The 21,489-nt window shown below is 47.1% G+C and overlaps 3 protein-coding genes across 4 annotated transcripts; 2 read left to right on the top strand and 1 right to left on the bottom strand.

Annotated features, from left to right (window-relative positions):
- The first annotated feature begins 90 nt into the window (after positions 1 to 90).
- Positions 91 to 12,918, top strand: SURF4 (surfeit 4). The gene is made up of 6 exons (XM_033077529.1): positions 91 to 198; positions 7,014 to 7,200; positions 8,038 to 8,114; positions 8,681 to 8,724; positions 9,610 to 9,796; positions 10,035 to 12,918. Exons 1-6 carry the CDS (start codon positions 151 to 153, stop codon positions 10,299 to 10,301), a joined length of 810 nt encoding a protein of 269 aa, XP_032933420.1. The 5' UTR covers positions 91 to 150; the 3' UTR covers positions 10,302 to 12,918.
- A 261-nt stretch (positions 12,919 to 13,179) lies between these two features.
- SURF2 (surfeit 2) lies at positions 13,180 to 16,216 on the bottom strand. Its single transcript, XM_033077530.1, has 6 exons — positions 16,099 to 16,216; positions 15,515 to 15,669; positions 15,200 to 15,303; positions 14,593 to 14,784; positions 13,902 to 14,053; positions 13,180 to 13,283 (listed from the first exon to the last, which is right to left on the bottom strand). Exons 1-6 carry the CDS (start codon positions 16,204 to 16,206, stop codon positions 13,200 to 13,202), a joined length of 795 nt encoding a protein of 264 aa, XP_032933421.1. The 5' UTR covers positions 16,207 to 16,216; the 3' UTR covers positions 13,180 to 13,199.
- An 84-nt stretch (positions 16,217 to 16,300) lies between these two features.
- On the top strand, positions 16,301 to 20,982 carry LOC117005840 (surfeit locus protein 1). Of its 2 annotated transcripts, none has more exons than XM_033077904.1 (9): positions 16,301 to 16,387; positions 17,321 to 17,399; positions 17,519 to 17,646; positions 17,987 to 18,069; positions 18,831 to 19,022; positions 19,312 to 19,384; positions 19,508 to 19,630; positions 20,289 to 20,370; positions 20,526 to 20,982. In XM_033077904.1, the coding sequence occupies exons 1-8, from the start codon at positions 16,301 to 16,303 to the stop codon at positions 20,331 to 20,333; spliced, it is 810 nt and encodes a 269-aa protein (XP_032933795.1). In that variant the 3' UTR covers positions 20,334 to 20,370; positions 20,526 to 20,982. The 2 variants fall into 2 exon arrangements, with proteins under 2 accessions (XP_032933795.1, XP_032933794.1); XM_033077903.1 differs by having other exon boundaries at positions 19,508 to 19,670.
- The last annotated feature ends 507 nt before the right edge of the window (positions 20,983 to 21,489 follow it).

The following is a 21,489-nucleotide window of genomic DNA, read 5'->3' as shown; positions in this document are numbered from 1 at the left end:
GGGGCGTGTCCCGGCGGGGAGGCCCCGCCCCCCGCGCGCCGGCGCGGCGGCGCCTTCAAGGCCCGGCCCGTCCGACGTGGCAGCGCCTGCACCGAGCGCGGCCCGGCCCCGCCACCGCCCCGCCCGCCCCGAGCCAGCCCGGGCCCCGCCATGGGCCACAACGACATTATGAACACCGCCGAGGACTTCGTCGATCAGGTGGGTGCCCGCCCGCCTTCCCCCCCGCGCCCGCCCGGCGGCCTTTGTGCGCCGGGGCCACGCTGAGGGGCCCGGCTGAGGCAGGCCGGGATGGCGGCGGGGTCGCTGCCGCCTCGGGGCCGCGCTCTGGTGGGGCGGTGGGTTTGTGGAGCTATAGAGCCTGGAGCGGTTTGGGCTGGAAGGGATCCTAAAGATCGTCTCGTTCATCCCCTGCCGTGGGCAGGGACACCTTCCACTCTCCCAGGTTGCTCCAAGCTCTGTCCAGCCTGGCCTTGGACACTTCAAGGAATGGGGCAGCCACAGCTTCTTCCTCACAGAGGAGTTTCTTCTTAATATCCAGCCTAAGTTTCTTCTTTTTCGACTTGTGGCCGTTCTACTTTGCCTTCTCACTACCTGCTTCTGCAAGTAGTTTGTTCCTATCTTTCCTCTAAGTTTCCTCCGAGGGGATCCCGGGCCCAGCGGCCGCCCCTGCCCTCGAGTGAGCGCCCGAGCCTCTGGTACAGCGAGTTCTGCTCGGGACAGGGCTCCTGTCAGGAGGAATGAAGTGGAAGGAGAGCAGGAGCCGTCCCGGCTGGTCAAGAGGGCACAGAGGGGTGTGGGGACCAGTGTGAGCTGGCAGGGCAATCCAGCCTGGCAGAGTTAGATGGGATAAGAGGTAGAAATTCCTCCCTATGAAGGTGGGCAGGCCCTGCACAGGGTGCCCAGAGAAGCTGTGGCTGCCCCTGGATCCCCTGGAAGAGTTCAAGGCCAGGCTGGACAGGGCTTGGAGCAACCTGGGGTAGTGGAAGGTGTCCCTGCCCATGGCAGGAGTTTAGAACAAGATGAGCTTTAGAATCTGTCCAACCCAAACCATTCTGCAATTTTATGAAACTCTGACCTATGTCTGGAAGCCCAAACTGGAAAAGGTTGGTCAGCACCGTGGTGCTGTGCTCAGGACTGGGGCAAAAGGAAAGCAAACAAGCTGATGTTGTCTTGTAAACCTTCTTACATTTATTTCAGTGGAGGCCCGAGTGATTTCTCTGTTAAATAGAAGTTTGTGATCTCTTACAATGTCTGACAACAGGATTATTTTGAGTGTAAGTAGTTGCTCTGCTGGGGATGGTGTTACAAAGATCTTCACAGTCATGGTGATTCATCTAATCGACAATAAGAGGCAGCAAGTGATCACATTCAGCAAATTGGCTGGAAAATCTGATTCTGCCTGGTTCTACAACCGCTGTGATTTCGAGTGAGTTGTGTGGTGCACAATAACACGTCACAGCTCTGAGGGGGCTGTGCTGCCTCTGTCTTTCACTGATTTCACTGGGAAAACCTGTTCTGCACTTCCTCCCCACCCCCAGATGGAAGAAGGAAGAGTTGATTTAAAGAGAGCTTCTTGTGATGTGTGGAATATTCAGTTTAAGGAATATCTGGATTATCTTGGTCACTCTCTGTTTACCTTGTCCTCTTGCTCCTTTTAGAGGAGAAAGTAAACCATCACTGCAGTGTTCACATTACTTGCCAAAATCTGCAATGCTTGTCCTGACCTTTTTATAACACCTCTCTATTTATTCCTGTGAGGTTATTTCTAGATGTCCTTAACACCCCCTTTTTCACTCTGCTGAAAGCTCTTTTGTCCACTTTAAATGTAGTTTGCCTCCTCCTGAAGTGAGTTTTAAATGGCACAAATTTACTTGTGCTTGGCCACATCCTGTTTAAAGATGAGCCTTGCCTTTAGCTGCAGAATTTGGTGTTTTGCTGCTCTTACCATCAGATTGCATAAGAATTTTTATGGTGTTCTGAGTAATAATTCCTGTGATAATTCTGCCTGGTAGCTCAGTCAGAACCTTTCAGTGTCACACCAATGTAGGAGTGACTTGCTAAACACTAACCTTTGGTATATATTGTGAACTTAACACTTGGCATTACAGGAGCTCTTAGTTCATCTTGGATTAAAAAAAGTACTTGGAATGTTTGGACTGAAATTGTGTTGAAATTCCCCTGGTGGAGGCTGGACAATGGCTGTTCTGAGAGCTGAATGCATTCTCAGTGATGTTCTTGCTTTTTCCATCCTCTGTACTCATAATGAGTCTTAATTTCTGTAGCATAAAACCCCTGTGGGAGAATGTTAGAGCTAATTCCATGGCTTATCAGAAAATCCTGAATGTCTCTTACAAAATCAAGAATAATCTGTTCCTTAAATTCAAACAGTAAATCTTAGCTTTTTCTCAGATACTGTGATTTCCCTTTGAATTAGCAAATTATGCTCTAGATGCCAAGATACTCAGCAGTAATAAGTGGCTCTTAATCCAGAGGTGAACTGGTGCACTGTCTTACAGGCAGCTAAGCTTGCCAGACAGCCAGTTGTCTGTGAAAGGGCTTGTCCTACTTCCCCTCTTCTCTCTCACCAGGACTTTTGTCATTGAACTGGGGAGCTGAACTGGCAGGAGAAAAAACTGGGATTTTTTTTTTTCACTTGTTTCAGTTATCTCCATGTTTAGGTGGAGTGAGGAGCAATACTGGGGGTGGGATTGCTGCTAAAAGGCTGCTCTGAGCTGTAAGGAATTGCAGTGGGGGGGACACTCTGTAACACCAGCTCAGTGTTATTAATTCAATCATTTACATACTTGGAAATTAAACCCATTTTTAGTGATTTTTGTTAAAATATTACTTGGCAAATCCTTCAGTGCAGCCACCAAGTACTGAAAATAGCTGTATCTGGGACCTGCATGGAGTGTTTAGGATTGTCTCTCCTTTGTAATCCCTTCCTAAGAGGGAGCAGATCTCAGGCAACTTTCCTAGTGTCTGTAATAATCTTTGGGAATAAATCCTTAGGAATGTGGGTGCTTGGTATTTCTGCTGTTCAAAAAAAAAAAAAGATTCCTGGACAAAAATGCAAGGAGACTATTGAGTCATTGCACAGCAGTGAGAGGGAGAGCCAGACTGGGGGAGTTTAATTAATTTTCCAAGATAAATGCTGATCTGTCTTGTCCAGATAATTCTGATCTAGAATCACAGACTGGTTTGGGTTGGAAGGGACCTTAAAGCCCATCTTGTTCCAGCCTCTGCCATGGGCAGGGACACCTTCCACCTCTGTCCAACCTGGCCTTGGACACTTCAGGGATCCAGGGACAGCCACAGCTGCTCTGGGCACCCTGTGCCAGGGCTTCCCCACCCTCCCGGGGAGGAATTTCTCCCTTATTTCTAGCTTACATTTCCCCTCTTTGTTTGAACCCATTATTTCTTGTCCTCGATATCCTATTTTGCAGAAAATGGAAGGGTGAAGAAAACATTTCATTGTTAGTTTGAACTTCATCATTTAGGTTAAAAAAAAAAAAAAACCAAAAAACTGAATTTGGAAATGTTCTCTAGAACTTTGTCATGGCAGTGCACTGATTGCTTATCATTATAAACCAAGTAGCCTGTTCTGGATAGGCTGGGGAAAAATTTTCCCAAGAAGAATGACAGTAAAATGCAATAAATTACTAAAAGTACCATTTTAAATGTTTCATTAATAAATAGCCTTTTGGAAAAGGAAGTTGGTATAAAGCACACTTCAGAAGAGAAAAGCATTGAGAAATCTTCCTGTGATTAAAAACCTGATTAATATTGCTGGCAGTGCTGTAGTGGGTCAGAGCCCTCTTCCTGCCTTTGGAAATAAATGGGAAAACCTGTTCCTAGTTTTTACAGCACTTTGTAGGCATTGGAATAATGATTGTGATGGGTTTTGCTGTCCCTGTTATTTTGGGGTGGGATCTCATTGAGTGATTTTTCTCTGTGCCATTGGATTGAGCATACTCTCCCAGGAAAGAACTGTGGTGTCCCAGGCTGCTGGAGGAATTTGTTCTCCCAGAACAAAGCAATCCCTTAAAAATATTCAAGATATTTGGGATATGCCTTGTCAGAAGCTCTAGACTAAAAATGCTGTGCAGCTCAGGAGGGTTTCTGTGTAGATGAGCAGTGTGCTGTTCCTCACTGTAATCAGAATTTCCCTGATCCAAGAATACATAGGAAAAGGTTTGTGCTTGGACAGAAGCAAAATTTCCCAGCTCATGTCCATTTATTGGACCTAAAATACCTGTAATTGTACCATGGTATATACACTTTATCAAAATAGAGTGGACTTTCAGCAAATTTGAAACTGTTGGAGGTGAGGTCAAAATGAATCATTTTATTGCCTCTCTTTTGGTCAGGCCTTTATGGGTTTGAAATTTCAGTCCTCCTTTAGAAAATTGGGGGATTGAGCAGAGCTTTGATTAAGGGATCCCTGGATCTTGTACATCTTTGGTTGCTAAACTTAAAGGAGCATTTAAATCTATCTTTGCCATTCTAATCCCATTAGAGGGGGATGTGGCAACACAAAGCCCCTCTGGCATATGTCAGTGACTTGGCTGCCAACACAGAACCAGCTGTTCTTCTTTAAAACAGTTTTATTTAGCATTTTCTTCTCTTTTCTCACGATATTTTGCCTCTTCAAGGAGACAGGACATGTGGAGAGCAGTTGATGCAAAGCCCAGAGCAGAAAAAGCCCTGCAGTTATTTGATGTTGTGAGTTTAATGCTGCCACCCCCAGCAGTGCCAGCAGTTTGGATCTGGATGTGTTGTGCTCAGTGCAGGGTGTGTTCCAGGTTCCATTTCTTAGCTGCAGATATTGAACTGCAGCCACCAGTTTTTCCCATGTGTGTCACTTTATCTGTGTGGATCTTAAAGGAAGTGGGCTCAGGGTGCAGCTTTTGAGTCACACAGTGCTGGTGCTGTGCAGGGCCAGCCCCAGGGTGACTTGTGCTCCTCACTGAGTCCCACTGCTGTTTCTTGTCATTTATTCCATCTTCAGTTTGATTACTTGAGTGATTTGCACCCAGATCCTCTAATTGTGAAATCACTTGATGCCTGTTACATTCTCTTCCTTTCTGCATCTCCTGGTTCCTTTGGCTTGGGATTTTGTTCCCACAGGCTGTTTCTGAAGCTTATTTGAGCTTGCTGTGTACAGGGGGTTCAATTTGAGTGCAGCTCCAGGAGCTGTGGTGCCCAGGGATGATGATGTGTGTGCCATGAGGTTGCTTAGCACTGAGCTGCCGTAGGCTGCAGCCTCTCTGACTTGTCTGGAGCCCATTGGATGTGTGCACTCGTGTTTAATGGCCGGTGTTAAATTCCCTCTGTATGCCAAGAGAACAGGTAAATGTTAAATGTCTTCTTGGATCCTTCAGCTGTGCTGTTCATGGCTCCAGGGAAGGGGAAAATGAGATCAGCTCCTACTTCAAAACAGCAGAGATGAGGCCTGGAGGAAGATTTCTCTACTATTTGTTGCTTTTTTTCAGCCTTTCCACAGCACTGTTTTTATCTTTTCCTTTCAGATTCCCAGCACTTGTCTTCTTTCATTTCTTTCTAGACCAAAGTTGCTTGTTCTATATCTTAAAAACGACTTTTGGTTTGTAAGAACTTTATTCTTAGTATTCCTCAGCAAGTTTCCTCGACCTCACAGTGAAACTCAGGAGGGAGGAAAGCTGTAAACCAAGATGTTCGTGTCATTCAGTGAGTGACAAAGATCAGAAATTCTCTTCTGACTCATTCATCCAACTGTTGACATGGCTTAAAAAAGCCTGAAGTGGCAGCCTGGAGACAGAGTACAGCTGCACTTAAAATGCACTTGATTAAGGTGAATTTTGACCCTTAGACTCTGTATACAGGCAGTACAACAGTGCAGTTTGTTCCAATATTAACTATTTAATTGACTATTAAGGATGTTTGCTGATTTTTTTTCTTGTGATAATCTATAGTTGCACAGTGAGCTAGGCTTGTCATTTGCATGGCCTTTAGTATTGACTGATTGCTGCTGGCAGGAATAAACTGTCAGAAATGGCTTTTGTTTCCTTCCTGATGGAAGTCTCAATTAAGTAATAATCAGTGCTGCTTAGAAAATTTGTTGGCAATTAAACACTTGTCCTAATCCAGAGGCAGTAAGCTTTCCTGTGCACCCCACAGCCTGACAGAACATGACCCTTTAGACTCTGTTTGGCAATTTTGTATTTGTTCCTTTAACTATTGTAATTGCAGAGCAAACAGATCCAGGAGCCTGCACCGTGAAGGGGCCCAGATGCATCTTCCATTCTAAAAACTAGAGCTCAGCATCTGTTGCATGATGACACCATTTCCTTTTAACTGCTGCACTGAGCTGTGGCTACAAACGTCTGTTTCCTTTCTGCAGAGGATGCTCCTTTTAGTGGAAGTAAAAACCTGCCTAGAGAACAGAGGCTGCAGTTCCATGCAGTGGTTATGTAGAGCTAAGATCTGCTGCTGCTCGAGTACATGTGCTTTGTTTGCACTGAGCTGTTGGAGGGAATGAGCTTGGCAAAAAATTTAGTAATGTTTTTTAATTTGTACAGAACTTGTATCTTGTATCAGCCTGGCTCCCTGAATCTGGGTTGCTCCAGGGTGGTGAGTGCCTGAGCACATGGGTGGGAGCAGGATTGCCCTTTCAGCTCCAGGCTATCTGATAGCTGAGCTGTAACATGAACCCCTGAGATAGAGAAACTAAAACCAAGGTCAGCCTTCATTAGCGAGAGCTCCATCAAAGCACAGTTCCTGTTACATAGAAATGTGCTGCTGGATTCTGCTTTTTTCCAAGTCCTAGTCCAGTGGAGAATAACAACAGGTTTCCCCTGCTGCTCCCAGTGAGTGAAGAAGATTTCATTAAATCCAAGTCCCAGTTTCTCTCTGGATGTTGATGACCCTGAGTGCATGAGAACTGCTGATGTCGGTGTGCAGAGAGCAGGGCTCTGTTCTCCCTGCATGTCCCTCTCCCTGCTCCCCTGCTAACGCCCTGTGTGCCCGTGCAGTTCCTGAGGGTGACCAAGCAGTACCTGCCCCACGTGGCCCGGCTGTGCCTCATCAGCACCTTCCTGGAGGATGGCATCCGCATGTGGTTCCAGTGGAGTGAACAGAGGGACTACATCGATGGCACGTGGAACTGTGGCTACTTCCTGGCCTCCATCTTTGTGTTCCTCAACCTCTTTGGGCAGCTGAGTAAGTGGTTCTGGGGCTCTTCAGGTGAATTGTGGCAGTGTGGGATGTCTCACTCATTTCCTCATAGCCCCTGACAGCTCAGCACTGATAGTACTACGTGGGCTGAATGAAAAGAACTCTGAACTGACCTGCTTCAGCCTTTCCTGGAAGCAGCCAAGAGAGAGTTTCTTGTGACACACTGCCTCTGAGTCAGAGGTGCCAAGAATCCATCAGGACAATCTGGTTTCAGTTCTGTACACGCATCCATAGATACAAACCACACCCAGAGTTCTCTAAATTAAATACTCCTGTTCTTTTCAATGGGGCAGTGTTGAGACTTTCTCAGTCTCCTGTTTTTATGGGCATTCATCTCCAAAGCAAATCCTTACCCTGGAAAGGATGCATTTAACCCTGAGTGAGGTTCTTGTGTCAGAAACTTTTCCAAAGGCCAGGAATCAAAATAATCCCAGAAGGAGTGCACTGCTGTGTTTGTGCTGGGTGGGCTCAGGCTGTCAGAAATGGAGAGAGGAAAAATCCTGTTCTGTTTGTTATGTCCCTGTTTACTGTTCCTGATTGCCAGTTTCTTATCTTGTGTCTGGATTTATATTTTTTGCCCTCACTATTTTGTGTAGAGGGTCACCTTAATTGAATGCAGTTGCCAGTCCTCATGTCAAAGTGAGAAAGGCTGTTGGTGCTTTCTAATGGAAGACTTAAGAAAGGTTTTGAGTTCTATCCTTTCGAGGAAAAAGAATACAGCACAATGCCCTAACAGTTATCTCATGAAAGAAAAAGGAAAATCCAAGTTAGCATTCCTGCAGGAGCTTTTCCAAGTGTAACTGTTCAATTTCCCCAACTCAGGTGGCTGTATCCTGGTGCTGAGTAGGAACTTTGTGCAATATGCCTGCTTTGGACTGTTTGGAATTATAGCATTACAGGTAGGAGGCTTAAATCTTCATCCCTTCTAAACTGTACCTTTCAAATCTCTCTTAGCCTCAGTATTTCCAACATATTTAAATATAACTTGCAACCCTGGAATTTTTCTCCTCCCTGGCTTACTGCCAGTCCTTGATGGCATTGAACTATTTTGATGCCTCTGTTCTCCTGATGTGCCAATAGATGGAATTGCAATTAGTCAGCTTGGAGACGTTCATTCAATACTTGACCTTGACCTATTTAGCAGAAGTAACTGGCAATTTACCTGGATGTCAATTAATGAGCCAAATGTGGAACTTGCAGTAGCTTTGGCTTCAGCTGTGTTCCCATCACTAAGGATCCTAGCTAGTAGCATCCTTCCCCTACAAAACCAGGGAATTTTTGGGGGCCTAAAGCATAAATCAAATTCTGTTTTCCCTTCCTTGTGTTCACAGTGATGTAATTACCTTGTTTCCCTCACTATATTGTGTTTATAATCAAATTCTGATACAGACTTGAGATTGTAACAGAAATTCAGAACTTCAGTGTCATTTATATGGTGTTCTAACCTGTTTTATTCTTTGCCTAGACCATTGCATACAGCATTCTATGGGACCTGAAGTTCTTGATGAGGTATGCCTGCTTCTGGAAGTTTTTATGGAAACAGAAAACTGACACTTGGTGGCAGAGGAGATGACATTTATACATAGTATTTACTGGAAAGATTTTACAAGTTACATTAAAGAAGAAATCACAGCTGTTGAAAAATCAGGAGAATCTGTGTTAAACTGTAGACAGCAGGCTCAGGGAGGGAAGGACTAATCCTAAGCCACTAAGATCCAAGTGCTTCTGCTGCTAACCTGGCTGATAGCTCAGCCAACTGTCTACTCTTGATCAGAGTTATTTCCTAAATGGCTAAAATAGCAACTCTGCTTCTGCAGGGCTGAAGCCATTTTCTGAGAAAACTACAGCTTTCATCACTGAAGTGGTTTCTGGGATTTTAAACCTCTTAACACCTTAAGACAAGATGATAAAGATGAGCTTTGCTGTCAGCCCTGAGTGATGTCTGGCTGTTTCCTTTGCACCCCTCTGAGGGGAGGCCAGCACAAGAGCTGCACTCTGGAATTACTACAGCCCTGTCAATGTGTAACTTTGCAGCAGTGCTGCTTCTCTGTTTTCTCAAAGCAACCTCTGAACTACTTTGGCATGTATGGCTAAACCTGAGGTACAGAATAACTTGAACACAACTAAATTTGTGTTGTAACAGCCACTGAAGGACCTGTGCCTGAGTGGTGGGTGCTGGACTTCCCTGGCAGGCTGTGTTCCCACAGATCCTTGCTGTGTTCAGTGCTGGGGCTGGGAAGTCTAACACAGACCAACACATCCCACAGTGCAGAGCAAGTCACTCCCATGTAGATCCTTACTGAAATAGTCAGATAAGACTTTACAGATACAGATCAGTGCAAGCTGTACTAAACTGCTTTTTTTTTTTTTTTTCCTTCTTCCCCATTTGTGCAGGAATCTTGCCCTTGGGGGAGGCTTGCTGCTGCTGCTGGCTGAGTCCCGTTCAGAGGGGAAGAGCATGTTTGCTGGTGTCCCCACCATGAGGGAGAGCTCCCCAAAGCAGTACATGCAGCTGGGGGGGCGTGTGCTGCTCGTCCTCATGTTCATGACACTGCTACACTTTGATATGAACTTCTTTGCTGTAAGTATCCCAGCATTAAAGTAGGAGTTGAGCAGCTAGAATGTAGCACCAGTGCCCAGATGGGCTGCAGGATCTGCTCAATGCTTATTGAAATTTCTAACAAAAATTAATACTTTAGAAAAAGTTATTAGGTTATCTGTGGCATGACAACTGAACTTACCCAAGCTCTGCTCTGATGTTGATGTATCTATTTAAGAACTGTATGTAAATGGCTTTTTCATGGTTTTTTTCCTTGCAGATTCTGCAGAACATTGTGGGTACAGCCCTGATTATCTTGGTGGCAATTGGCTTCAAGACTAAGCTGGCTGCCTTGACTCTGGTCATCTGGTTGTTTGGCATCAACATCTACTTCAATGCCTTCTGGACCATCCCAGCCTACAAGCCCATGCACGATTTCCTTAAATACGATTTCTTCCAGACCATGTCTGTCATTGGAGGGCTCCTCCTCGTGGTTGCACTGGGTCCTGGTGGTGTTTCTATGGATGAGAAGAAAAAAGAGTGGTAACAGGAATAGCAACACTTCTTGGGACATACTGTACTAAGTCCAGTACTGATTCTCTATGGATTCAACAAAAACTGACAGCATTTTACACGTACATGCCCCCTTCCTATAAAAGGCACAGATGTTTTGAATTTGATTTACTGTGGCACCAGTAATACAATAGATAAAATCCTATTTCTTCAAGGAATGTTGCCTAGGCTTATTCTAACTTCCTAGATTTGGAACTAACCCAAGGAACCTGCATTTTGCTGATGCTTCAGTGAATTGCAGTAGAACAGTTGCTGTCAGGAATGTCAGCAATGTCTTAAAATTTGCAGAAAGGTGAGCAGATACAGCTGGATCATTCAGTGTGGTGTTGGGTTGTAGCTATAACTAAAAAAGTGGGTCCCCTTTCCTGCCCTTATCAAAACTGTGTTGTGCATAAGGAGTTCCATTGCTGGTTATAGCATTGCTTATCAAGGTGGAAAGCAGCATCAAAGAAAACACAGAAAATCATTGTTACTTTGCTGCTCAGAGGCCTGTAATTCCCTTTTGTTTAATAGGGAAGGGTCTTTCCTGTTCCTGAACAGAAGGCAAAAAGAAAACCCTGGAAGTAGTTGTACCCCTTTCTGGGTAAGAAAAGGGAGAGGATTTTCTAACATGTCCCAGTTCTGCCCTTGAGGGGAACAAGGGGGAATCCTGTATTGTTGATCATGAATCCTGTATTGCTAATCAGATTTAAAGGAAGTGGGGGAAATAATCCTGAAGAGACAGAATGTTAGATTCTGTGAAAATTCTGTGCCAAAAGAATTCTTTATTCTACATTCTTTCCCCAACAGCTGCCCCTCCTGAATTCCCAAGAAGGGAGCCAAGTTGTGCTGCAGGTTCCATAATAAAAGCTCCTTTCTGCTATAAACCAGCTTCCATCTATATATGCCCCAAATTCATATTTGAATTGCAGATTAATGGTGAAAATGTCTTGAGAATTACAGAAACTCCCCTTTTCTGTGCACTCAGTACTTCCCAGATGAGAGCAGTCAAATCTCCTAATCTGTAGTCTTTGCTTCTTAGATTCACTTCTGTCAGTCTCTTGGCTGTCCCAGTCCCAGCTGACTGAGGAGCTGGGCTGCTGAGCTCTCCAGGACAGCCCCTCCTCTGCCACCTCAGCCCCTCCTGAGCTGTGCAGGGTGGAAATGTGGAAATGTTCCCAACTCTGCAAACGGTTATAGCTGAGGAATGAGAGTGCAAAGCCTGGGCAGTGCAGAAGCAGCCAGGGATGGACCTGCCCTGGGAGGAACTTGGGAGGGTGAGGAGAGGAAGGCCCTGTTTGGCTTCTCAGTGCCACAACCTCTGTGCCATGACCATGCTTAGTGCTGCTCAGGGGAGGCCTTTTATCCTCTCTTAGTCAACCTGGTGTGAACCTGTTTCACTAGATTGTGGAGGAATTCTAGACAGCATGAGCCCTGCCAACTTCCTACCATTACACTGATTCCTTGCTCTGTTGCCTCCCCTGAGGAAGATGCTCAGCTCTTTGTTCAAGGAGGAGTTCAGCTGAACTTCTCCATGGCAGCTGTTCCCCAGGGTCTCCTGACAAGGACACTCACCTGGACAGTTCAGTTTAACAGCTGCTTTTCAGGAGAGAAAACTGGGCTGAAAGAACTAACAAAAAATAGAGGAGCACTGCTGAAAGTTAAGCCAGTGATTTCATCATTTAAGGGGATAATAGCCTCTGTAAGGGCAAGATGTGCTGCTGCTGGAGGAAGCCAGTTGCCATCCCAGAATAGTCAGGCTTGGAAGGGACCCCTGGAGCTCATCTAGTCCAACCCCCATGTCCAGACTGATGGGAGGGGAATTCAGCATTAAGATCAGGTCACTGATGGCTTTCTTTTCAAGGAAGTTTTCCAAGAGAAGTCTTCACCTCAAGTGTTCAGTGTGTCTGACTCTTCCTGGTCCTTGCAGTCACAGATCTGCAGCACAGGAGCCTTTCACTGTTCCACTGCAGCTCTTACAACGGTTCTAGACTGGTCAAGGCAGCCACTCTCAGATACCTGAACTGCTGTTGATGTTCATAGTATTTATAAATGACACAAACTACTCCTGCAAGTAGCCCCTTGTCTTTCTCAACTCCCTTGTGTCCTAACTAAGGAGCTGGGTGACAGACTAGTCTGAAATCCTGACCAGTTTCCTCTGTGAAAATCAAGTCTCCTTTCCAACAAAAGACCCTAGAAAAGGAACTGTTGCAGTCCCCTGGCAGGAATACTTCAGTGTTCCAGGGGCACAAGTAGGTGGAGGGCATTATCACATACTTCTAGGCAGCACAACGTGCAGACTTATTAACTGTGAGTCCTGATGCAGAAGATTCTGGTTTCCTACATACACTGCTGTACTTGTGCATCTCCCAGAAATACAGTGACCTCTCCCCGTGGCTGAGAAGCTCTCACAAGCAGGATGTCAGCTACCAATTGGCTCTGCAAAGTGTTCTGGAATTCATTCTGAATATATTTTTGCTTTCTATGTGGGAAAAAAAAAAAGAAATAAGTATAAATTCTCATTTTATGCTGTATTTTGTACCTTAGTTGTGTTTGAAAATGTTTTGATTTTTGAAAACAATCAAAATAAAACAATGGCATCTTTGTATCCACTTGGCGTGTGTGGCTGGTGCTGCTCCACTGCTGAGCTGCTGTGCTTTCCTGCCTAACAAAAACCAACTTTCTGTAAAAACTGAGCTGGGTGGACCTGACTTCAGCAGACAACCTTCCCTTGGTGTGGGGCTGGCTGGAAGTTCTTGGAATGCAACTTCATTCCACTCCTTTATTCCCCTCCACACCTGTAGCACTTAACTGGAATGGGCAGACACTTCATCCTGTGCTCCCACTGGAACTGTTACACAACAGGCTTCAGGCCAGGTATTTATCATAGCATTTATTTCCCATTTTTTGCTTTCTTGAAGTTTTTGGGTTTTCGGTGATGGCTCTTGAATTTCTTCTTTAAAGGGCCTGTCTGTTTCTGTAGAGAAAAAAAATTAATCAGCTTATTTCCAACATGCAGATCAAGCCTTGCCTGAGACAGCTTAAACAGAAACTGAGTGTGATCTTCAACAGCCAGAACGAGCCCAAGTCTGCTCAGGAGCCAGGATCCTGCAGCTCAGCCCTTTCTGATGGTTTCATTAGGTACAAACTGACAGGCTCCCTGCAGCAATGAATCCAAACTTTATCCAGCCCTAACTTTCTAGTTTGATATGTCTATAAAGTAAAGCAGTGGCAGGAAAATGGGCTAGAGGGACTCTGTGCAAAACAGTTCAATTTTTTAATGTATTTGGAGAACAATTGCAGAACCCACAGGACACAAATCAGCTTTCATTCTACAATGGTGTGGGGCAGGACCCCACCCAAGATGAGCTGTTTGTACAGGCAGGAACACCCCTCACTACCCCAGCCAGGATAAATATTGCCTGGCAGGAATTCACACCTCGGGATGCAAGTCACTGTCTGGCACACAGGGAAAAATCTATTCTGAACAGTTTTGCACCTTCTGCTGGCTCCCAGACAGGAATAGCTGGAACACCTACGGGATGGGATCCCAGCTCCACACTCCCTGCTGCTGCAGGCAGTGAATGACTCCCACCTTTCCCCTCTTGCCAGCTGCTCTGCTGCCATCCCTCCTTGCCCCGTGCTCCCCGTTCTGCTTGGCGCCGTCGTCCTCGCTGTCTGTCACGAAGTCATCGCTGCCCTTTGTGGTCTGTGGAGCTGATGGGTTTTTTTCTGGGAAGAGTGCAGCTAAAAAAGATTGAGCTCAAAATCAGTTCTCTGTGCACACAGGCTCTGCCTCCCCTCACTTTTGCTTTCAGTCACCAGGCATATTTCACTGCTGAAATACTTGGGAAATAAACGTGCTGGTGTTTATTGGAAACGTGCCTTGGTGCTCTTTCTATTCCCATTCTGGGAAGGTCAGCACAAGTGGTGCCATGTGTTACACCCCAGCTCCTGCAGCAAGATGGATTTGCACCTCCAGATCTGAGTCAGCAGAACAGCCTGACCACTTCTGTCAAGGACTTGTTGAGAAACAAGGGGAGATTCCTAAAACAGCAAATCCCAGTGGATCTTGTGTCCCTTCCCTCACACCTTGCATGATCCAACTCGTTATTACTTAGCATTAACTGTTTCTTATTTGCTGGTGGTAAGCTTTTCCAAAACCCAAGGACTTGCAACTGGATGAAGTTGGCACAGCAGCATCAGGCAGCAATGTAAAGAAATCAGGAGACAATTAACCAGCCCATTCCCTTGAGGACATGGATGACACCAAGGCTCTCACTCACGTGGGTACAGGTCACTCATGCTGTCATCTGTCTCCTCTCCATCCTCCTCGCTGGACTTTGGCTCCCAGAACTCCTCTTTCCTGTGAGGCTGCCTGCTCCCATTCATTTGGTCATCAGGGTGCTGTGCCCGCTGCTTCTTCTGTCTCAGGCAGGCAGGGACATACTCCACTCCTTCCCTCTGGCATTCTTCATCTGAGAGAGGGTCAGGCAGCAATGATCAGCTGCCCAGCCCCTGAGTCCTCCCATTCCCAGCTCAAGCTTATAGGAAATGCAGCTCCAAAGTCCAGCATGCTCCAAATATACATCCACAATCCACAGCAGTGCTATGGACCAGGGAAGATGTTAACACAGATAGTGCTGGACACAGGAATCACGCTCCCTGGGGGAGTTTAGAGCTCATCCTCTTAAGGAAGGATGTCCCAAGGTATTTGCTAGAAGCCAATTGCTCCCTATATCTGAGACCTTCCTTCCTAGCTGAGGAAGACACATGCTAACACACTGCTGTCAATTTAAACAAAGCTGTCCCACCCACTTCAGAGAGAAACACTGGAATCTCAACAGCTCAGAAAGAAATGCTGCCTGGTACAGCTTCAGAAAAGCTACTCACACTTTTTCAGGGCCTTCTGGTAGCGCTTCCCTTGGACGTGACGCAGGACATGCTCTGGAAGTTTGTTGATGTGTCTGAGGGTGAGCTTGCAGAACAGCTGGTGTCTGACAGACACAAAGGGTCAGAAACAGTTAAAAGTGTGTTATGACTTCAGAAATTTTCACTTACAAGCACTGCAAGTTGATAGATATTTTATAAAGCCTTTCCCAGTCTCCCCAAATCCATAAAGACCTAAGAACTTTATAAAGCTCAACCACTTTATGTCTGAGATTGAACAAAGTGTAAAGCCCAACACACAGGAGGGAGAATACGTACAAATTCTTGGTGCTGGGCACTATGTGGGGCTCAAACGTGCCATAGTCGAACTCTCTGGCTGCCTTTATGAGCCGCTGGTACTTCTTGCCGCTGGTGTAAGCCTGCAGCTCCGACAGGCGACAGGGCAGCTCATGGCCCGTCAGCCTGCACCTCACCTGAAAGAAACACCAATGGTCAGGAAAAGCAGGGGTTTATCCCACTGAATCTCTGAATCTATTCGGAAAGCACCTCCCAGACCATCGAGTCCAACCTGTGGCCGATCCCCACCTTGCCAACCACACCGTGGCACTGAGTGCCACTTCCAAGCCGTTCAGCAGGCATGGGGACTCCACACCTCCCTTGGGCAGCCCCTTCCGATGTCCAACACCCTTCCCGTACCCATCCCAGGGCTGGGGAGGGCAGGGCACACCAGGGCTCTGCTCCCCAGCCTTCCTCCGCCTTCCAGCGCTGTGCGAACACTTCGGGCCAGGCTCTCCATCGGGTCCCACGCGGACCCGCAGGGAGGCGGCTCCATCCCCTCAGCTCCATCCCCTCACAGCCCCCTCAGGGTGCCCCCCGCCCTCACAGCCCCCACACGGCCGCACCTTGCCGGGCCCCGCGGGGCTGAGCAGCGGGTGCTCCCTCAGGAAGAGCCGCTCCGCCTCGGGCACCTCCGGCACGGCCTCAGCGCCGCCCGGGCCCGGCGCCGCCATCGCGAGGGGCCGGGCCCGGCCGCGTTTCCCGTTCCGGGCCGAGGGCAGGGCAGGGCAGGGCGGAGCAGCGGGGCCGGGCCGGGCCGGGGCTGCCATGGCCGCGCTGCTGCTGCTGCGGACGGCGCCCAGGCTGCTGAGGGAGCGGGGCCGGGGGAGGCTCGGGGCGGCGGGGCCGGCACCGGTAAGGCGCTGATCCTGCCCTTCGAGCATGTCCCTTCATCTCGTCCTCTCATCCTGTCCCCTGATCCAGTCCCTTTCTCTCGTTTCCTGATCACGTCCAGCCATCCAGTCCCCTTATCCTGTCCCCTGACCCGGTCCCTTCCTCCTGTCCCTTCATCCTGTCCAGTTCCCTCATCCTGTCCCCTCATCATGTCCACTCCTCCTGTCCCCTAATCCTGTCCCTTTCTCTCATTTCCTGATCATGTCTGGTAAAACAGTCCCCTGATCCTGTCTCCTGATTCAGTTCCCTCATCTGTCCCCTCATCCCGTCCCTTCATGCTGTCCCCTGCTCATGTCCTGTTATACTGTCCCCTCATCCTGTCCCTTTCTCTTTTTTTGATCATGTCCAATCATCCTGTCCCCTGATTCTGTCCCCTGATTCAGTTCCCTCATCCTGTCCCTTGATCCAGTCCCCTGATCCAGTCCCCTGCTCCTGTCCCCGATCCAGTCCCCTGATCCTGTCCCCTGATTCAGTTCCCTCATCCTGTCCCTTGATCCAGTTCCCTGATCGCCTGCCCTCATCCTGACCCAGTCCTTGATCCTGTCTCTTCATCCTGTTCCCTCATGCCCTCCCCTCATCCCATCCCTCTGTCCTGTCCCCTGTCTGTCCCCTGTAGGCCCTTGTTTCTGTCAAGAACAGATTAAGCTGGTGTGTGTTTGTTGATAGCATGGATGGAAGGTCATTGCTGTGCTGTAGACAGCTCCATAACGGAAATTTTATCTTATTTCATTTAAATTGTAGCCTAACCCATAGTGTTTTACAGGCAGTTGCTCATGTGAGACTTAAATCAATGGATAAACAATATTTCTTGCAATCATCAAGTTCACCAATATCACCTAAATACAGGCTTTGTAAAGCAGTGTTATTACAAAGGATCTTTCTTATTTTGTGTAGGCATGCCAGTGCTTGATCAGAACATTTTTTGGATATCCCCTAACTAAACGAAGTTCTGGTCTGGTTCAGAAGACTAAAGGTAAGAAAATATTTGTCTGGGCTCCTGCTCTGTTTCGCCCTGGTACCAAGGTGTAATATTTCCTGCAGGAATTTGGCATCTCTTCTCTGACTCCTGTTCCTCGATCTGGTTTTCTGTAGATGTTTGTTTGAGGTTCTGCAGACCACGAAGTTCTACAGCAGCTGCTGGCACATCTGGAGAGGATACCTTGCTGAAATGGGGCCTTTTCCTCATCCCTCTGACCACGTTTGGTCTCGGCACGTGGCAGGTACAAATAAATATTTAATTTTTTCAAAAAATGAGCACTAGAGAACTGTCAAGTTTTTCCATCTGTTTGATCTAGTTCAGACAACAGGCAGGTTAAAGATTTGCTGTTATTTTACATTTCTGTTTTCCAAGTGTTCCCTTGTAAGTCTTTAAAGGAAGTATTTTTCCTTCACTTTTTAGTATAAATATTTCCTCAAATTAAATTCAGTAGCCCCTATTTTCATATCTCCAATTACCCTAGGCTAGGTCTGATGAGAAAATTATGACCAAGATTTTAAGGCTTGCTGGGGTTGTTACATTGCTCTGTTCTGCCCTAAGGAGGTTTTTTTGTTTACTTCCAGGTTCAGCGGCGCAAGTGGAAATTAGATTTGATTGCACAGCTGGCATCAAGAATCACAGCAGATCCCATCCCTCTGACATTAGAGTATGCAAACAGGGATGGTTTGTTGTGTACAGAGCACTGACTGGGAATATTAGATGTGGAATGTGCACTAATGAGCTTGTGCTGAACTGACCTGCATGAAAATGAAGGGATGCAATGGCAATTGGGATGTGCCAGCAAATTAGAAAGAGATCCTGATATATATATATATTTATTTTTAGTAAAAGGATAAGTCAGTTCTTTCCTGTACTCTAAATGCATGGAGAAGGATGAATCTCTGTTCAGGAGAATGTGGGATGTAATTCATAGCATTTTTAATCCTGCTGGGAAAAGAGGGCTTGGGTGTCTGTGGTGTCCCAAAGGAATTGTTACTGCAACAGGGAGTCTTGGAGCAACAGCAAGCAACAGCAAACCCTGCCCCACATGTGGAGCAGTTGTGTCAGATGTGAGAGAGATTTTTAAGGCCACTGGTCACCTGGAACAACTCTCAGAAGGGCTCAGTTGTTGGAGTTCATGGTCTGGGGTGGGAAAGAAACTTCTCATGGCTGGATACATGGGCAGTGAGTCCACCTGCCCTGTGGAGCAGGATAAAAGAACTCCCTGGATGCTCCTGATCATCTCTGTTTGATTCTCTGGAGCAGTTGAAATATTGTAATCCTTATTCCATGAGCTGTTTGTCTTCTGTTTGCCAGCAGGCTCCATCCAGAATGAGCCATTAGGAAAAAGGAGAATCCCACAATAAAATCTCCTGACTGAATTCACCCAGCACAGCCATGATTTTGTTTTGCTCTTGTTCCATGCAGCCCCATGGAGCTGAGGGAGCTGGAGTACAGACCTGTGACAGTCCGGGGGCGCTTTGACCACTCCAAGGAGCTGTACATGCTGCCCCGCTCGCTGCTGGACCCCGAGCGGGAGGCGCGGGAAGCCGGGAGGATCACATCCCACCCGGAGAATGGAGCCAACGTCATCACCCCCTTCTACTGCACAGAGCTGGGGTGAGTTCAGGACAGTCCTGCTCCATGGGAGCACTCCTTCTCTGCAAAAACCAAATTCTGCAGGTTGGGTTTGTATCAATCACTCCCTGCCTTAAGGCATCTCTCAGTTTGTGACATCACTGAGGCTCAATTTGAAATTGTATTTTAATTCCTTTATAATGTGCATTCAGCTGACAGCAAAAGTGGCAGCAAACACGTGGGTTGCTTCTTTCTTTGGTCTGTAGTTCTAGGCAGCAGCAGGAATAAATTCCCTTTCACTCCTGAGCAGAACTTCTTGATGTAACTCTAGGGTCACAATTCTAGTCAACCGAGGATTTGTGCCCAGGAAGAAATTGAAACCAGAAACCAGGCTGACAGGACAGGTAAGGGGGATTCTCAAATGGGGCTCGTTACTTTGTGCCCCTCAGTTACCAGAGGCAGGATTTGATGTGTCAGAATATGGAATCAATCTTGAAACATTTTTTTCTTTCTGCACTTCTCCTCAGATTGAAGATGAGATTGATCTCACAGGGGTGGTGAGGTTAACAGAAAAAAGGAAACCCTTTGTGCCTGAAAATAACATTGAAAAAAACCGCTGGCACTACCGGGACCTGGAGGCCATGGCCAAGGTGACTGGTGCTGAGCCCATCTTCATCGATGCAGATTTCAGTGAGTCACAGAGGAACACAGCCCCCTGTCCAATTTATATCACTCTCCCTCCCTTTCCCCTCCGTTCTCTTGCTGTGCTCTGCCAGCAAAATGTTTTAAAGGTGACAGGGAGCCTACAGAGAGCTGGAGGACTTTTGTCAGGAGCATCAAAGATAGGACAAAGGGGTGGGGCTCCAAACTACTGGAGGGCAGGGTTAGATGGATATGGAGTCGGAATTCTTCCCTGTGAAGTGGGGGAGGCCTGGCACAGAGTGCCCAGAGAAGCTGTGGCTGCCCCTGGATCCCTGGGAGTGTTCCAGACCAGGTTGGATGGGGCTTGGAGCAGCCTGGTCCACAGGAAGGTGTTCCTGTGTGGTGGCTAACAGCTGGCCTGGAGGCCTCACTGTTATAAAATTATAATTAAGATTATAGTATTTTTTTTTCATTATATCCCTATGGCAGGGGGTAGAATGAGATAAGCTTTAAGGTCCCTTCCAACCCAGACCCTTCTTGGGAACAGCAGTGCCTGAGGGAGAGCAGAGTATCCATCAGATTAATCACATTCTAGCCCCTCTTACACACAGCACAGCTGCACACTGTGCAGCCTCAAGATTTAACTTGGCCGTGTTGTCCCCACAGGAAGCACAGTCCCAGGGGGGCCCATTGGGGGCCAGACCAGGGTGAGCCTGCGGAACGAGCACATGCAGTACATTGTCACCTGGTAAGGGACCTGCCCTGCCTGCTCTGGCTGCCTGCACGAGCTCCTGAGCTACAACAGCCCAGTTTTAACCTAAATAGCTTGTGCCAGGTGGGTTGGTTAATGCAGCTCTTAGGGAGGTCCAGTTCACCCCAGTAAGGTGTGTGATCTTCTCACAGGTACAGCTTGTGTGCTGCAACTTCCTTCTTGTGGTACAAGAAATTTATACAGAAGCTACCTCTGTGAGGGGAAGGAAGAAACCTCTTGGTGCTACAGTCAAGAGCAGACTTTGATGGATGACAGGAGCCTGAGAAATCCTAAATAACTGAAGCACCTGGAACTCCAGAGAAGTTTCAGCAAACAGGTTATCAAGCTGCAAACAGACTTTAAGCAATTCCTGCAAACTGAGCTCCCACCTGCAGCTCGGGAGTACTGAACTTCAATAGTTACCACAAGAATACATTTTTCTATCCTGGTTGGTTGTAAGCTACATTTTAAAATCTCCATTTCCTTAAGAAAAATCCAGAGGATTTTGTGAATGAGCTTATTTAAAGCATGTAGTCCTTCCCGAAGTCAGGAATGGCTCTCAGCAGTTGCAGCAGAATGAATAAAGGCCTGCAGGTCTTTGCCTTGTGACTTGCATCATGCGTCTTCCCTGGAACAGCAGCAAACCTGAATTAGAGGTTGCTGTGGACATGCAGGTCTAGCTGGGGAAGGCAGCCTCTGACTTTGTAAGAGGATGAGGGCTGGCAAAAACAAGCAGCTACCACAGCTGGAGCCTTGGTAGCCTCCATGGTGCCACCAGACCAAATCAGCACTCAGGAAAGAACAGAACCACAGGAAGGTCTGGATTCTTCCCCCTCAGCCTGCCTTCACTGCAAGAGACACTGCAGGTGCAACCCATACTGTAACCCAGTCTTAAGTAAGGAAAAATCAAGAGCTATTTCAAATTTAGATTTGCAAAGCAAAGCCAGGCTTAAAGCCAGAACTAGCCCAGCCCAGTCAGCTTCAAGATCCAGTGCAGGTGCAGCTGAGCTGTGTGTTCAAGAGAAAGGAGTTATTACACACTACTAGTATTAAGGAAAATTACTCCAAGTTAATTAATAACCAGCTCTGTGCAGCCATTTCTGTCCAGCACTATTC

The sequence above is a fragment of the Catharus ustulatus genome, chromosome 21 (genome assembly GCF_009819885.2).
Source record: "Catharus ustulatus isolate bCatUst1 chromosome 21, bCatUst1.pri.v2, whole genome shotgun sequence".
Classification (NCBI taxonomy): domain Eukaryota; kingdom Metazoa; phylum Chordata; class Aves; order Passeriformes; family Turdidae; genus Catharus; species Catharus ustulatus.
The sequence above is the reverse complement of the archived record's forward strand: the minus strand, read 5'-3'. Positions and strand labels throughout refer to the sequence as shown.

What these genes read in the sequence shown, in the direction of transcription:
- SURF4 (XM_033077529.1), top strand. Translation starts at nt 151, where the DNA reads ATGGGCCACAACGACATTATGAACACCGCCGAGGACTTCGTCGATCAG. An exon ending in CCGAGGACTTCGTCGATCAG is followed by an intron (nt 199 to 7,013) that starts GTGGGTGCCCGC and finishes GTGCCCGTGCAG; the next exon opens with TTCCTGAGGGTGACCAAGCA. An exon ending in TTGATATGAACTTCTTTGCT is followed by an intron (nt 9,797 to 10,034) that starts GTAAGTATCCCA and finishes TTTTCCTTGCAG; the next exon opens with ATTCTGCAGAACATTGTGGG.
- LOC117005840 (XM_033077903.1), top strand. Translation starts at nt 16,301, where the DNA reads ATGGCCGCGCTGCTGCTGCTGCGGACGGCGCCCAGGCTGCTGAGGGAG. An exon ending in GGGCGGCGGGGCCGGCACCG is followed by an intron (nt 16,388 to 17,320) that starts GTAAGGCGCTGA and finishes TATTTTGTGTAG; the next exon opens with GCATGCCAGTGCTTGATCAG. An exon ending in CCCATCCCTCTGACATTAGA is followed by an intron (nt 18,070 to 18,830) that starts GTATGCAAACAG and finishes TGTTCCATGCAG; the next exon opens with CCCCATGGAGCTGAGGGAGC.
- SURF2 (XM_033077530.1), bottom strand. Translation starts at nt 16,206, where the DNA reads ATGGCGGCGCCGGGCCCGGGCGGCGCTGAGGCCGTGCCGGAGGTGCCC. An exon ending in GTGCCCAGCACCAAGAATTT is followed by an intron (nt 15,304 to 15,514) that starts GTACGTATTCTC and finishes TGTGTCTGTCAG; the next exon opens with ACACCAGCTGTTCTGCAAGC. An exon ending in CATGAGTGACCTGTACCCAC is followed by an intron (nt 14,054 to 14,592) that starts GTGAGTGAGAGC and finishes AATCTTTTTTAG; the next exon opens with CTGCACTCTTCCCAGAAAAA.